Source organism: Mytilus californianus, unplaced genomic scaffold, assembly GCF_021869535.1.
Source record: "Mytilus californianus isolate M0D057914Y unplaced genomic scaffold, xbMytCali1.0.p SCAF_6, whole genome shotgun sequence".
Classification (NCBI taxonomy): Eukaryota; Metazoa; Mollusca; class Bivalvia; order Mytilida; family Mytilidae; genus Mytilus; species Mytilus californianus.
The window spans coordinates 74,366,605-74,381,606 of record NW_026262712.1 but is presented as its reverse complement, the minus strand read 5'-3'; the positions used below and the strand labels follow the sequence as shown (position 1 = coordinate 74,381,606).

Below are 15,002 nucleotides of genomic sequence, written 5' to 3'. Positions count from 1 at the left end.
CTGGACCATGACATAGGGGGCAGGGCCTCAAAATAGTTGTCAAACTAATGTACTAATAGTAATACAACTTTATATTAAATATCAATGATCTTTCACAAGTACTTTCTTTCAAACTAACTTAAGCAGAAAACTTTACAATTGTTGATCCACAGTTGCAGCCTTCGCCTGAAAAACAAAACCTATATCTCGCTTTCCATGATGAAATAGGAGACCCAATTGAGCGACTTTAATAAATCTGTTTTACTGGCAACATGTACATGTAATTAGTAAAACTCAACATCAAACACTATATTCTTCAATTATTATAAGTGTAATGCTTTTTTTAAATCATAACAGTTATCCTTTTAAAATTTTCAATGTACAACTCATTTTGGAAAGATGTCACTTTTATGGGAGAGGACTTAAGAGGTTAGCATTACCTAAATATACAGAATAAGCATCTTCAGATATATATATGTAAACCTCAGATCTGTGTACAGCCTCAAATCTGTGTCCGTTTCTCAAATCTGTACACCATCGTGACGTCAATGGCTAATCTATGTCCGTTAAAAAAAGATACGGCCTCAAATCTGTGTCCTATTTTCAAATTTGTTTTCAATTGTGACGTCATTCGCAAATCTATGTCCATTAAAAAAGATACGGCCTCAAAACTGTGTCCTTTTCTTAAATCTTTTTCCAGGTTGTTTCGACTTTTTATAAATAGTCGTGTCCATGAACCAATCCCAGCAAAACTTACTAATACCATTGTCTATAGGAGATTTTATTTCTTGTCTGTATCGCCGGAAAACTAATTAGGCGGTGTTTTAAAATTTATACGAACACTGGAATTATTCAACTATAAGTTAACAAAGAAATACACCAACACACGCACTAAACTAACTTCCAGACACATGTCTAATAAAAAGAATAGACGGTTCAAAGCTAGGGATAAGAAACGCAAAATTGCTAACAATAAAGAAAAAAGAAAACGATACAATATATGCAGACAACATAGAAGACGACAATATAAAAACGCGGAAAAGGTACAAAAGGCTATAAAATATGTTGAAATTTTTACAAAAGAAAAACTATGTAATGCTGAAATACTAGTTCTAGCGAAAGGACTTAAATTCATTCCTAGTCCAAGACTTCAAAATGCAAAGAAAACTCTCATAAATGACTTCAACGAACTAGCCCGTAAAAAGAGATGTAAATATCACTTTGATGACGGGTCTAACACATACAATCGTCATCCATTTCTTTTAAAAAGTGGGTATAAACCAAGCTGGGCAAATAATGCAATTGAAAACTACTTATTTTCAACAAGAATTGAACTTGAGAAAATTCAATTAAATACATTTAAGGACAACCTATCAAAAAATGAAAGAATGGCACTGCAATCCTTACGTAAAAATGATCGTACTATAGTAAAGAAGGCAGATAAAAATTCATCAACAGTTGTTCTTGACAAAGACCTCTATATAAAAATGGCAATGAATCAGCTAAATGACAATATACACTATGAAACAATTAATGAATCTCACACAACGGAGATCGTGAACAGTATCAACACAATCATTTCTCGTTTACACAAGAACTCTTACATTGATGATGTCACACTAAAGTTCCTAAAAAATGACGATGAAAAAAGATTGGGTAGACTATACTTCCTCCCAAAACTTCATAAAATTAATCAAAATAATAGAGAAAAGATCAAAGTTGATAAGAATTGTTTACTGAATATAGACGTTCCAGGAAGACCCATTGTATCTTTATGTAATAGCCCCTTAGAAAGAATTGCACAATATATCGATTATTTTATTAAACCAGTTGTCAACCAATTTTGGACATACACACAAGATACAACTTCTTTTATAAACAAATTGGAAAAAATAAGAGCCTCTCCTGATATATTAATGAGTTCATTTGACATTTCTAGTATGTATACCAATCTACATCATACGGAAATTATAAACGCAATCGACAGAGCATGGCCGCTAATAATGCAATGTAAATTTGACATCCCTGTGCCTCCCAAAAAGGATATGTTAGAATTACTGAAAATTGCCCTTGGAAACAATGAATTTGAATTCAACGGGCAGATTTTTAAACAGAAAGTTGGAGTACCGATGGGGTCACCAATGTCTCCTAGTTTAACTGATATTAGAATATATGAAATCGTTTCTGAAATATTGAAACGGTTCTCACAATCGTCCGAAATTTCTCTTCTATCTATCTACAGAGATGACGGTTTTTTATTATTCAAAGGAAATGAACAAGTGCTTATTGAATTTTACCAGATTGCAAATAGTATTCATCCATTGTTAAAATTCACATATGAAATTTCTAATAGTCAAATACAATTTTTGGACGTAACAATATTTAAAGGAGATAGATTTAAAACGGAACAAATATTAGATATCAAATTATATCGCAAACCTACGGATAACTTCCAATATTTAGATAAATCATCAGCTCATCCTGCCTCTGTATTTAAGGGATTTATAATTGGCGAAGTTACACGGTTCATTTGATCGTGTAATAACAAAGATGACCTCGACACACAGATCAAACTATTTAAACACAAGCTTATACTCAGGGGACACAAGGAAAATGAAATTAATCCACTAGTTAATAAAGCACTACGAAAAAGTAGGCAAAACACATTATGTTATAAAACAAAAAACAAACAGAAAAGTCCACCACTAGTCATAGCAACGAAATTTAATCCTTTATTTAAGCAGTTGGGAAGACGAATAAGAAAACACTGGCATTTGATTGAAGACGACGAGACCGCTCAACATCTATTTCCCAGACCGCCTATCATTGCTTATCGTAAACACAAGAATGTGAAGGAGTACTTGACCTCGGCAAAATTATAATGTAATTAGATAAAGAATGGACATTAAACTATAAGTGTATTACAGATTCACCAGGTGTAGTGCCCCAAAATGTAACTGCATTTGATACGTTACACGATAGAAACATATTGATAACAATTAAAAAAGTAATTAAAATCAAATGTTATAGTAAATAAAAATAAATTAGGCCAGGGCACCTGACGAGGATGAACGGCCTTGGTCGAACTTGACCTAAATGATATCCGAAACACCAGGTGTAATATCATCAAATTAAAGAAATTCATAGACGACCAGTTGATTACCACAGATCATTTACGTTGGGAAAATCCTTTCAAATAAATAGATGTGTAAAAGTTTATAATTAACCACAGAGCAATCTACCGAGAAAAGGTCAAATCAGGTTTTAACAGTTAAAGATAATATATATAATTAAAGTAAATATATATAAGCGAAACATGCTATATATATGAATCACCAAATCATGCATAAACAGAACAATAACAGAATAAAACTGTAATTGAAGACAAACATGTAAATGCATATAAAATTGCATATAAAGTATACACAGCGATACATGGAAAATCATTATAGAAACTCGATACAGACAAGAAATAAAATCTCCTATAGACAATGGTATTAGTAAGTTTTGCTGGGATTGGTTCATGGACACGACTATTTATAAAATCTGTACACCATTGTGACGTCATTCGCAAATCTATGTCCATTAAAAAAGATACGGCCTCAAAACTGTGTCCTTTTCTTAAATCTTTTTCCAGGTTGTTTCGACATGCGCAAATTTATGCCCGTCTAATAAGTACGGCCTTATAGGATTTTTGTTTTATTAAGTCATTTGCCATAATTCAATGTTAAGTTTGGATGTGTTCTCCATGTGTGCTTAAAAATTTTACATGCATGTGTAATTATTGCATGATTTACTATTTTACTTTACTTATTACGTCTTGATAACAAATACGAAATATAAGTTAATAAACAACCTGAGACAAAATGACATCTGTATACAAGCAAATAGAGATAATGTACAGCCTTCAATAATGAATTAAACATGTAAAACCTATTCTGTATCGTAAGATATAAACACATACACCTATTTACAAAGGTTTTGTTCAATGTTTTAATGTATAGGTACCACATAAATATGTTTAGGGTATAATTTATTGTGTTTATTGTGTCTTGCTATGTCTTACATCACCACATTTCGATAAAGGACATAGATTTGAGACAAAAATGGCCATAGATTTGAGTTAATAAAAGACATAGATTTGAGACAATACAGGACATAGATTTGAGACAATAAAAGACATAGATTTGAGACAATAAAGGACATGAATTTGGAACATCTATGATGCAATATTAAAAAGGACATAGATTTGCGGAAAGGACATAGATTTGAGGCTGGACATAGATTTGTCATCTCAAATATTTAAATTTCTATAGAATGTTTAAGCATACTTTTCCAAAGGATGGGGAGTATGTAATTGAACACTGAACACAAATGAATTGCTACTCACTTCAGTATAATATTTGAAGGAAGGATGCTTCCTAATATGCATCACTGTCATATTTATTGTCAACCTGGCAAAATCTCCATTACACTTTATTGGATCACCATCATTGGTCTTATATAGAACTGTAAAAAAAACATTATTCCTGTTTTGAAAATAAAACTTTTCTTTAAATATCTGTGAATATGTTTCTCATTATTAAGTTAAAATTTTCTCAAATTTCAGTCCCAAAATCAGACAAAAATGAATAAACAACCATAAGATAATAATATAGTGATGGTGTACTTCCATCTAGAATAATTCTTTTAAAACATCATGCATTCTATATGAGCTGCTTCGGATAGAAACGACCTTATGCAAGTGCACATATACATGTAAATGTTAAAGGCTTCGATGGATTTTGGAACATTTATATACAAAATAAAAGATTAATATTGGTCTATTTTGTAGATTTTTTTTTATATAACAACTCAATTTCCAAACAGTTACAGACTTTCCATAGAGATTTGTTCAACTGAAAATAGGTTTACAGGTGAGACAGATGTACTGATATTCATTTGCATAAGGTCGATTTCTATCCAATGCAGCTCATACATGAAAAATTGGCTAATATGTTTATTTGTAAAATCTGATTCAAATTTTAACCTCCATTGCTGAGAATTCACAAGATTTCACTTTTGGTTGGATAACTGTCAATACATTTTTGCCAAACACTTCTATCTTCAAGGCAAATATCACAATTCTGATACCTTCAGTACAAAAAATTACACAATAATTTTCATGATCCTACCTCAAATGATGTAAGGGGAGTTTTGGGACAATTTTTGGCTTTTGGACCCCTGATAAATCCCTAGGGGTCACATAAAACGTCAATTTGTTTTTAAAATTCTACTTGAACTATTAACAAAGGAGCTAATTACCGGTCATTTTAACTGTTATACAAACAAGTAAGTTAACATATATAGCTTTCATCACTTACAAAAATACGATCTTCATTTTTAGAATTTCTTACTTTTGAACGTAAGGGTCAATTTACATTAATTCTAAATTGAAGGGACTATAAAATTGACTTGACTTAACAGATTCAAATCAACCCAGTTTGAATGCAGGACAAATTGGACTCAGTCATCTTGGACCAACTAATAAGTAATCTCAGACCGTCTATAAAGGCTTTAAAAAATTAATTGTACTGGAAAAAACTACAAAAAAAACAGAAAAATGATAACTTGCATGTATTTTCTAAGTCCAAGGACCACAACTCTGCAAATAAATCATCTGAATGAAGCAAAATTTGAACTAGATTTGAAACATGTAATGGTTTAACTTTATAACTATATTGATTTTTTCATACTGTATGGTTTTTCATAACAGTGTGACACCTCTTTAAGAATGATCATTGCATATTATCTAAATGATCTATATTAAACTTACTCGGTTCATGCTTTAGCTGAATTTTAGTCTTGTCAGATGTTCCTATTACAAATTGGTAAGTTGCGTCAAAGATGTCTTCTTTAGTAACATTTTCAATGGACAATATTGAACAATTATTATCTCTTTCCAACGTGTATCTTTCTGACATTTTTGATCCACCTAAAGCACCTTCAATATATACATGCTCTAGTTTGTGTTCTTTGAATCTGTCCCATCGTTCAGTTCCATAACATTCGGTACTGTGACAGACTTGTATTGAAATACATTGATCAGATCCTGTAACTTTTTTTGTCACTGAAAGATAAATATTGTTATCTAATTATTTTAAATTCCTAGAAAATGATGTTGCCTTTTTCAATCTATTATGATTATGCAATGTGACATTTGAACATTTTAAATATCTGTTTTAATGCATCTGTGACAATCTCACATCTTTTCATCCTGTCCTGATTATAATTTGTCTTGATTTTAGACATTGGAATTCTAAATTTTAAGCATTCATTTCAATGATTTCATAATTATACTATTTTTATTTGTCAATCTCAGATTACATTGATAACCATAGAATATGGTAGTATTACCGCGAATTAACTATATCTTTAGTCCTTTACCCAGCTATATGTATTGCTCAAACATGTAAAATTGACACTTTAAATTGAACAGCTGGTATTGTTAAAGTTAATTATGAAATGTGAAGAGCCTCAAAAGTCCTTCATGCTAACAAACTATTCGTTTTGTTTTTACTTAAACTATTAAACATAACCATGATAACAGCATGCTTTTCCTGATTATTTTTTTTCAATTTGGATTCTTCTGGTTTTTTTCATTCCTACTAGTGGTGACACTTTACTAAAGTGTGCGATCTTATATCGAAATTATCTTAAATTATATATAGCCAACAGAATTTTAAGCAATATATGGATTATATAAAGGACTTTTTAGAAGAACCGAATATAACTTTTAGACAATACTTTACTATATATCTTTTAAATCATGAGGAAGAGGCACTCATTCTTTTATCATCTTACCGTGATAGGAAAACAAATGATTTTATGGAATAATGTTATTGATATCTTACAGAAATGAGTTATACTTTTAAAGCATATCTAGCTACGTACACAAAACGGTTAGGGGAACCGAAAACAAATGTGTAACATGCGTGTATATATATATAAAGAAAGAAAGGAATTTTATATTATATAGTGACTGACTTTTAACCACTGTATGATAGGCACAGAAACATTTAATTATAAAACAAAGGATTTTTAACATAAGTGTGTGTGGGTAGGATTTCACTGTAAATATAGAGCACTGCAACATATTGGTGGAGGCATCACTGTACATAGAAATTGCGGATCACAAGTTCTACATACTAGCGTATGGTTCCTCTACAAAGGGGGTTAAAGATACAGAGGTAAGGTAAGGTAATAGTATATGGAATCGTCCAAACGGATTACCTAATATTGATATAGGTGAAATATGTAGATTCAGAATTGTGTACACAGAAATAAGATCAGAAATAAAGTCCTATGTAAGGTGAAAACAATAACACAACTGTATAAAATCATTGTTTATTAAATTTGCTTGCATAAGAACCATGAAGTTAAAATTTATAACGATTACGTTTATCCTGTCAACCCCTTTTCTTCATTGCATCAAGGCTTCCGTTGCTTTACATCGAGCAGCAATTCAACCAATCGGGGAATGTTAAGTTGGGACATACCTCTAATTTTGGAAGCGTGATCTTTACATCGAGGCTTGCGTTGCTTTACACCGAGGCCACAGTAGTTCGACCAATCGGGAAATGTTTATTTGGGGCATGTGACCTATTGAACTGCAGGTTTTATAATATTTTAATCGAAATTGTAGAAAAATGAAATGTTGTTAGTACATACAAAACAGAAAATGATGAATACTTTTAGTAAAAGATAAATTGGATCCGGGTTCTGTGTATTCACATCATTTGTACAACTCTCCTTACTGATGCCATTTTTTGGAATTTCTGTGACCTAAATGGTTCGCGAAAATTAATATTTTATTATATATATAGTAAATAAAGTTAATTTTTCCCTTGCCTATGCATGGAAAAACTGTCCGTTCGTCTTTCCGTGTGTCAGTCCGTATATCTTGAACAAGTTCTCAAATGGTGGACAATCAACTTTTTTTTAAAGAGTTATGCCCCTTGGAAATATTAAATTTATGGAAAATGGCCTTGTTAGCGCTCTCACGGGTACAATTCTTGCCAGATATTTATAAAGCTTATACTTTAGGTAAATATTAGCAATATCTTGGACAAGTTATAAAATGGTGGACAATCCACTTTTTTTTAAAGAGTTCTGTCCCTTAGAAATATTAAATCTATGGAAAATGGCCTCCAGGTACAATTCTTGCCAGGTTTTGAAAAACTTAAACTAAAGATTGACATCAGCAATATCTCTGACAAGTTCTAAAATGGTGGACGATCGACTTATTTTAAAAGAGTTTTGTCCCTTGGAAATATTAAATTTATGGAAAATGGCCTTTTGTTAGCGCTCTCACAGGTACAATTCTTGCCAGATATTTATAAAACTTATACTTAAGGTTAATATTAGCAATATGTCGGACAATCCACTTTTTTTAAAGAGTTCTGTCCCTTAGAAATATTAAATCTATGAAAAATGGCCTTGTTAGCGCTCTCACAGGTACAATTCTTGCCAGATATTTATAAAACTTATACTTTAGGTTAATATTAGCAATATCTCGGACAAGTTATAAAATGGTGGACAATCCTCTTTTTTTTTAAAGAGTTCTGTCCCTTAGAAATATTAAATCTATGGAAAATGGCCTCGTTAGCGCTCTCACGTGTACAATTCTTGCCAGGTTTTTAAAAAACTTATACTATAGGTTGACATCAGCAATATCTCTGACAAGTTCTAAAATGGTGGATGATCGACTTTTTTTAAAGAGTTTTGACCCTTGGAAATATTAAATTCATGGAAAATGGCCTCGTTAGCGCTCTTACGGCTACAATTCTTGCCAGATTTTTATAAAACTTATACTATAGTTTAATATCAGCAATATCTCGGACAAGTTCTAAAATGGTGGACGATCAACTTTTTTTAAAGAGTTATGCCCCTTGGAAATATTTACTAAGTGCAACGCAGGGGACATTGGAACTCTGTTCTTTATTAATATAACTTAGACGAAAATAAATGGGGAATGTGTCCATGGGACACAGATGATGCCCCCACTTGCATATCATATAAAGTTATAAAGGGACATAACTGAAGAACGGTAAAAGTGACACTACTCAAATTTGTACTAGATCTGAGTATTGTGGTAATAAGTATTGTGTATAAGTTTCATAACATTTGGTTGAGGCAAACTTAAGAGATAGAAAGGAAAAATTCAGCAATTTTTCCATTTGTAAAGGGGCATAACTCGAATAGTAAAAGTGGCACCACCAAAATTCAAACTTAATCTGTATTTTGTGGTAATTAGCATTGTGTGTGAGTTTCATAACATTTAGTTGAGGCAAACTAATGTTAGAGAATGGAAACGAAAAATTCAGCAATTTTTCTATTTGTAAAGGGGCATAACTCTATAAGAGTTAAAGTGACGCCACCAAAATTCAAACTTGATCTGTGTTTTGTGGTAATAAGCGTTGTGTAATAAGTTTTATAACATTTGATTGAGGCAAACTAAAATTAGAGAATGGAAACCAACTTTGGGACGTACGGAATAACAGACAGACAAGGGTAAAATCTAATGCCCCATCAGCTATGTGGTCGTTTTCAGTGAAAGGTTTTTATAACTGGATATTATAATGCCTGACAGGATTTTGTTAGGCAGACAAATCCATCCTTAAAATGATCAATAAAAATTGACTTTTTATGATAAAAAATCTGATTGTTCATATTTTGACTTGATTTACTCACTGCTTTTGTTTAGGTCAAATTGGAATGATAACAATATAATATTAAACAATGAACATGTTGAAAGTATGAACAATGCTATGTTTTGATAAAACAACCAAAATATTTACCTTACATGTAGACATTTGTAAGATATATTTCAATATTTTTCTTCAATTAATAACTTGTTTGAAGGACTGCAAAGACTTTAAAATTTCTGAAGAATACGCTATTTCAATATTGTAAATATTCTCTGTATTACAAAAATTTTGTGAAATAATAAAAACTGGAAAATAAACCTTTCATTCCTTGTCTATTGATAAAAATAACATGAATTTTTCCAGTGTGCAGTTGGAATGTTAAATAAATTATGGTAAAATGAAATGCAAAGTGAGCTGTTTTCATGGTCTTGATATAATAATATTTTAAAGACCAAATTTTTTTCAGATTAGGAACTTTCAATAAAACAAAATTATTTGGTATAAGAATATTGCTTTAATCATACTTATAAAGTAAATCAATGAGTAAAACATTTGATTAAAACTTTGAAATTTATCATAGAACTAGAGACTTTTAAGTCATACGAAACTTCAAATCTTAAAAAAGTTGCATATGTTTTATATACTTGAATGATTAAGTTTTACTATAAAACAAGCTTACTTTTTGACTCTACTCATTACATCTATGATTCCCACAAAATACATCGGAAACTGATACTGACAATCCTTGTTATCAATGCCACATTATGTTCAACAAGAGGCTGTCAGAGTGACAGCAAACCGGATTTTCCTGCAGAGGTCGAACCCTGAACAGTTGAGCAAGTATGGACACTACATTTAAGCTTAAAACTGCTCTGAATTTGGATTGTGGTTGAATATTTGACACAGCATAGGTTTGTGACACAAAATGAATGTGGTCAAAGAACTGAAATATTTGAAATTGGACATTTACCTATTATGGTCCAATATCCAAAATCTAAGTACATTGTCAGAATCAGCATATCAAAGAACTCAAAAAATTCAATTTTTGATGAAATCAAACAAAAGTTTAATTTAGGACCCTTTGGACCACAATGTGGACCAATTTGATAAAGGAGTTCACAATCCAGAATCTCTCAATACATGGTAAGATTCAGCATTTCAAGGAACCACATAAATTCAATTTTTTGTGAATCAAACAGTTTAATTTTGGACCCTGATTTGGACCAACTTGAAAACTGGGCCCAAAAATCTAATATTTAAATACAGGTTTAGATTCAGCATTTAAAAGAACCCTATATATATTTAATTTAAGTTGAAATGAAACACAATTTAATTTTATCCATATATTTTCTGTGCAAAGGGAAATAACTCAAACTGGATAAACAGATATGATTATAATCAATAAACCAGTGAAGTGATGACTAAGTTCTATAAAATTAGCTATGATGTAATTTTTCAAATTATAATTAATAATATAATAACAACAACCAGTAATGACTAAGTTCTCTAAAATTAAATATGATTTAACACGCAAAAATTGTTAAAATCAGCATATCAAAGAACCCAAGAATTCAATTGTTGATTAAACAAAAGTTTAATTTAGGACCCTTTGTACCTCGATGTGGTATTATCTAACTAATAATGAAAATAAATACAGGTTTAGATTCAGCATTTAAGACCCCAATATATATTCAATTTATGTTGAAATCAAACACAGTTTAATTTTGGACCCCGATTTGGACCAACTTGAAAACTGGGCCCAAAATCAGAAATCTAAATATATGTTTATTAATAGACAATATAAGCTAAGTTTTAAAAGAGGTTCACCTAATCAAAAAAATATATATAGCATTCAGAAAATTAGTTTTTACAGAATAACAAACAATTTACCAAAGAAAAGAAAAAATTAAAAATCTATAAAACTTATCTGTAATTATCTTCAAAATGTCTAATAATAAACAGTAAATTTCTAACTATATTTACTCCTATATAGCTTTTAATCATCTACACTTACAAAACAGAAAATTTTCAAATAAATCTGTCACTCAAGATAAGACATATTAACCATGCATATGTTTAGTAAACTGGTAACAGGACATATAAACAGGTGAAAATTATCTATAGAGGCTTAGTGTAATCAAACTTTATGTATATAATTAACAATTTCTGTTCAAAGGAAAATAACTCAATCACAAAAAAATACCACTTATGGATATCAAAAAGGGTGATAACTCACAAACAAGAAAAGCTAGAATCGTGAAAATTGAACTTGACCTTCATTTAGTCGCAGGAAACAACATATCTAAATTTGAAAAATTTTGTCAAAGGGTTCCCATGTTATTGAAGAGACACTGTTTGGCAGCCGCCCGTCCGCCCATCTGCCGTACATCCTCAAATCAATAACCTATTTTTACTTCGAAAATCCAGTTAAAAATGAATGAAGCAATGCAGAAGCTTTCTGGTGTGAATTTTAATACAAGTGAACAACTTCGGAAATGTAGGATAGAACAAGACAAATATGATGTTCAAATTTTAAGTCGTTTTTTGGGGGAAAGGAATCCTTTCACTTCAGTTGAGAACATAGGAATATTGAAGCTGGAACCATTGGAGATCAAAAATTAAACTTGGACAAATCAGCTAAAATAAGAAAAGACATCAAAAATCTATGGAATATCAAAATGGTTTTGTTTTCAAGAAGAGCAAACAGGTGGTAACTTTAGCCTGTAAAACAATTATAAAAGATTGTTAGAGAAGAATGGGCTGTTTAACCTCAGGTGCTGCGGCAAACAACATTTTCCCAGGTATTTCAGAAATTTTTAAGTCTGAACTTTCGAGTACTCTAGCTGCATTATTTGAACCATCATGACTAACCACACAAAGCACAAAAGGCAACACTAGCTGATAACTTATGGAACATTGGTGACTGTGCTGTTAACAAAAAACTGGACTCTGAACTACATTATGTCACTGATGGAGGTTCATTGATTCAACATATCCATTCAAAACAAGGAACGACTTTTGAAGGGATCTGTCAACAGTATGTAGATTACATAAAACTTAGAAATGACCATGCATTTATTGTATTTGATGGAAACACATCATCACCTAGTAACATGTATACATGTGTTTTAGTTGATTTTAGTCTCTGATGCATGATTTTTTATTATTAATTGTTTTGGCTTTTAACTACCTGTCAGTAACTGCGAGTACTCTCAAATCGTACTTTCTTGTTTATTTGACCTGTTGATACTAATTGTATTGCTTTTTTGTTATTTAATGTTATTCAGGGTTATATCTGGTCTCTATACCAGCTTTGATAAGTCTTTGGTATAACTATAAATTTTCACTTCGTACTATGAACATCAAAATTATTTATTTTGTAAAAATATTTCCTTTCTCTATTGGTACTGTACACGTATACCTAACAACAAAATTATTTTCATTTACCTGTGTTTAAAGTTATTGCAAATGGATGGTATTTTTGTTCGAGCATATTGTTTTTCTTTAATTGTTTAACATTTCTTACCGATATAACATGTTACTTTTATTATTCTTCCCTTAGTTTATTTATTTTGTATTTACAGTGGTCATAGGTCAAATTTATTTGTTCAGTGTATGTTCAATGGTGTTAATATGTCCTTTGATTGAGTTAAGCTATTTCAGTTGATATTTTATAGTGTGTCTTTCTATGTTGTGATGTTACACTATTGTTTCAGAAAAAGGGTGAAGGTTTGGTACCATTAAAACGTTTAAACCCGCTGCATTTGTTTGCACCTGTCCTAAGTCAGGAATCTGATGTTCAGTAGTAGTCGTTTGTTGATGTGGTTCATAAGTGTTTCTTGTTTCTCGTTTTTTATATAGATTAGACCGTTGGTTTTCCCCTTTGAATGGTTTTACACGGTAATTTTTTGGGGCCCTTTATAGTTTACTGTTCGGTGTGAGCCAAGGCTCCGTGTTGAAGACCGTACTGTGACCTATAATGGTTTACTTTTATAAATTTTGACTTGGATGGAGAGTTGTCTCATTGGCACTCATACCACATCTTCTTATATCTATATACATCGAAAAAAATCTGATTCTGACCTAGGATCAGGGTAAATTGTCTTAATGTTTTCAAGCTGTAGAGTTATTCTTTCGTGCAAGCAGACAAATAAAAATTGGCGGATTTCGGCGCTCTAAATTCGAAGAAAACAATCAAAATATTTAATATCCAAGGAGAAATGTCAATGATACAGTGAAGTAGGTGACTGCTGAAATGAGGTGACCGTACAGGCAGCTTGGACTGTTTTATTGTGTAGATGGTGCTACATTGAATTTCATATTTAAATTGAAGAAATATATATCGACTAGACCTATGACAACATTACTAAAACTCAGTTATTTGAGATAAAATATGAACAATCTTTTAGACATCAAAGCCCATTATTTTGCATGATGTATTTTCATAAGATTTTGTTATTTTTTTAACCAAAAAATGTAAATTACTATTTTCTGAACGTATTTTATATTTTTCTTTTTATTATATCACCAGAGAACTCTCTTCAGTCAATTTTATGAAACACATATTCAAAAATGATGTCAGGTAAAAAAGAAGAGGCTGTCAGAGAGACAGCAAACGGGATTTTCCTGCAGAGGTCAACACTGAACAGTTGAGCAAGTATGGAAACAACATTTAAGCTTAAAACAGCTCTGAATTTGGATTGTGATTGAATATTTGATACAGCATAGGTTTGTGACACAAAAAGAAATGTGGTCAAAGAACTGAAAAAATTGAAATTGGACATTTACCTATTATGGCCCAATATCCAAAATCTAAGTACATTGCTAGAATCAGCATATCAAAGAACCCCAAGAATTCAATTTTTGATGAAATACTGCTTAGTTTAACTATTTCTGTTCAAAGGGAAATAACCCAGACTTTATTTCCATGAACCAATAATGTAAATCTAAAATTAAATATGATTTAACCATAGTTCTCTAAAATTAGATACAATGTAATTAGATATGATGTTATATTTATTTTCAAATTATAATCAAATATTATAATTGGGTGATTGACAATAACCAGATGGTGTGTTATCTTGATAAAAGGTGAAAATTGTTTAAAAACACTTAGTGTAATCAAACTTTATATATATAGTTAATAGTTTCCAATATTTTTTCTTTCATTTGTAACAAACTAATATAGATCTGCAACTTATCTATCATTTATCTACACAATGTAATGTAATGTAATGAAATATATCCTTTAATAAAAAAAGATTATTATCTAATGAATTTGCAAATCTGGAACCCCAAACAGGATAACAAACAAACCTACCACAAAATTCTTCA

General features: G+C 31.0%; 1 protein-coding gene across 1 annotated transcript in view; it reads right to left on the bottom strand.

Annotated features, from left to right (window-relative positions):
* The window catches only part of LOC127706612 (uncharacterized), a 35,021-nt gene that overhangs the window by 14,415 nt on the left and 5,604 nt on the right, over positions 1 to 15,002 (bottom strand). Inside the window, exon 3 of the mRNA XM_052211267.1 lies at positions 4,370 to 4,488. Within this exon, the coding sequence (XP_052067227.1) occupies positions 4,370 to 4,488 (119 nt within the window). The remainder of the gene's footprint in view (positions 1 to 4,369; positions 4,489 to 15,002) is intronic.